Source organism: Setaria viridis, chromosome 4, assembly GCF_005286985.2.
Source record: "Setaria viridis chromosome 4, Setaria_viridis_v4.0, whole genome shotgun sequence".
Lineage (NCBI taxonomy): Eukaryota > Viridiplantae > Streptophyta > Magnoliopsida > Poales > Poaceae > Setaria > Setaria viridis.
The window spans coordinates 22,290,837-22,293,114 of NC_048266.2; the positions used below are offsets into that span (position 1 = coordinate 22,290,837).

The following is a 2,278-nucleotide window of genomic DNA, read 5'->3' on the forward strand; positions in this document are numbered from 1 at the left end:
CCTCCAAGTCCTACATCTTCAGATGGTGGAGAAACCTTTTTATTAGAACACTACAAGAGCTGCAAGAGGTAGTGCTGCTCCAAGGTTTGGGATGAACACTGAAAGGCCAAAGAAAGAGGATAGATTCAATGCCAAGGCTATGTTACCAAAGATGACATTTCCACAGTTTTCAGGGAAGAATCCATGTATCTGGAACGAGAAATGCTAGGATTACTTCAAAATCTTTGACATACCCAAGAGTATGTGGACTACTTATGCTTCTCTAAACATAGATGACAATGCTACCAAGTGGTTACATATGTATAAGAATAAGTATGGTTTAGAGGATTGGGATACTTTTATACAAGCTGTGGAAGCTAAAAATTTGGGGCTAATGACTACAGAACAGCTTTAACCCAATTGCTGAAATTACAACAAGTGGATTCTCTGGAGGTATACATACTTACTTTTGAGGACCTGCAATATCATGTGACAATGCATAACAGTGAGCTAGGGGAGCTGCTTTTGTCACACAATTCATTAAAGGCCTTAAGCTAAAAATAGGCAGTGTAGTGTAGGCACAAGTCCCTGAAACATTGGAAAGAGCTATATTGCTGGCAAGGATACAACAACAGGTTTTGGATAGAGGCAAAACCAAGTGGCAGAGAACATCTAGCACTGCTAAAACCCTGCATCAGTTGGCTAAAGGAGAAAACAAAAATAACACACATACTTCTACTTTGTGGAGGGATAGACAAACAAGGGACTACAGAAGAGCAAATGGGTTATGCTATTTTTGTGTTGAATCATACGATGCAGCTCATAAAGATGTTTGTACCAAAAGGCCTTAGCCTCAAGCCTAAGTTAATGCATTGGTACTAAATGAGTTGGATGTGGTACTGACTGATGAAGAGCTGAATCAGTTAGCAATAGAAGATGCATTAGCTGCATACTTTTGCCAATTATCCTTAAATGCTATTGCTGGCACTGAATATGGAGAAGCTATGAAGATTAGGGCATTGGTCAATAACAAGGTCATGCTTATTCTACTGGATAATGGCAGTTCTCATAGTTTTTTGAGCAGTACTTTTTTGTCCAAGGTTGGAATTACTACTTTACCCACAGCAACAAAGCAGGTGAGGTTGGCTAATGGTGACACACTTCTTTCTGATCATTGGGTACCTAAACTGTCCTGGTGGGCCAATGGCCATACTTTGCAAATGGACATGAGGGTCTTACCATTAGGTGCTTATGATGCCATTCTTGGCTATGATTGGTTGAAACTCCACAGTCCTATGAGTTGCCATTGGGAGGAGAGAACCATATCATTTATGGAGCAAGGGAAGGAAATTATACTTAAAGGAGTGCCACCACCATCTCATAAGCCACAGGAAGTACCAGTCCATCAAGTGGTGAAGTGGTCCAAGGGAAATGATGTATGGGCCCTTGCAGTGGTGGAAGAAATTCATGCTGTACAAGAGGCAACAGGAAATGACCAAATTCAGCAATGGCTCACTGACTTTCAAGATGTTTTCCAACAACCTACTTCCTTGCCACCATCCAGGGTTTATGATCATCATATTCCATTACTTCCCAATGTTGTCCCTGTCAATTCTAAGCCATACAAGCACTCTCCTCAGCACAAGGATGAAATTGAGAAGCAGGTCAAGGAATTACTGGCAGCTGGTCTAATTACTGATAGCACTAGTCCTTTTGCCAGCCCAATGTTGTTGGTTTTAAGAAAGGGTGGGACCTGGCATTTCTGTGTGGATTACAGGAAGCTGAACTCTTTGACAGTGAGGACTAGATTTCCTATGCCTCTAATTGATGAGATTCTTGATGAGTCAGTAGGTACCAAATACTTTACTAAACTGGATATGAGAGCTGGTTATCATCAAGTCAGGATGAAAGAGGCAGATGAGTATAAAACAGCATTCAAGACCCATCAAGGACATTACTAGTTCAAGGTAATGCCTTTTGGTTTGACCAATGCACCAGCTACTTTTCAATGCCTCATGAATGAGATATTAGTTCCTTTCCTTAGAAAGTTTGTTATGGTATTCTTGGATGATATCTTAGTTTATAGTCCCAATTAGAAGCACATATTCAACATTTGGCTCTAGTGCTACAGAAGTTGAGGGAAAACAAATTGTACATGAAGGCTAGTAAATGTTCCTTTGCACAAACTCAGTTGGAATACTTAGGCCATATCATTTCTGTTGATGGAGTGGCAACAGATCCTAGTAAAACAAAGGATATGCTCAATTGGCCAACACCAACTTCAGTTACTGAACTCAAG

General features: G+C 40.6%; 1 protein-coding gene across 1 annotated transcript; it reads left to right on the top strand.

Moving 5' to 3' along the window:
* The first annotated feature begins 983 nt into the window (after window positions 1-983).
* LOC140222613 (uncharacterized) lies at window positions 984-1,940 on the top strand. The gene has a single exon (XM_072293445.1). The coding sequence runs from the start codon at window positions 984-986 to the stop codon at window positions 1,938-1,940; it is 957 nt and encodes a 318-aa protein (XP_072149546.1).
* The last annotated feature ends 338 nt before the right edge of the window (window positions 1,941-2,278 follow it).

Excerpts from the sequence above, each read along its gene's own strand:
- LOC140222613 (XM_072293445.1), top strand. The coding sequence starts at position 984 with ATGAAGATTAGGGCATTGGTCAATAACAAGGTCATGCTTATTCTACTG.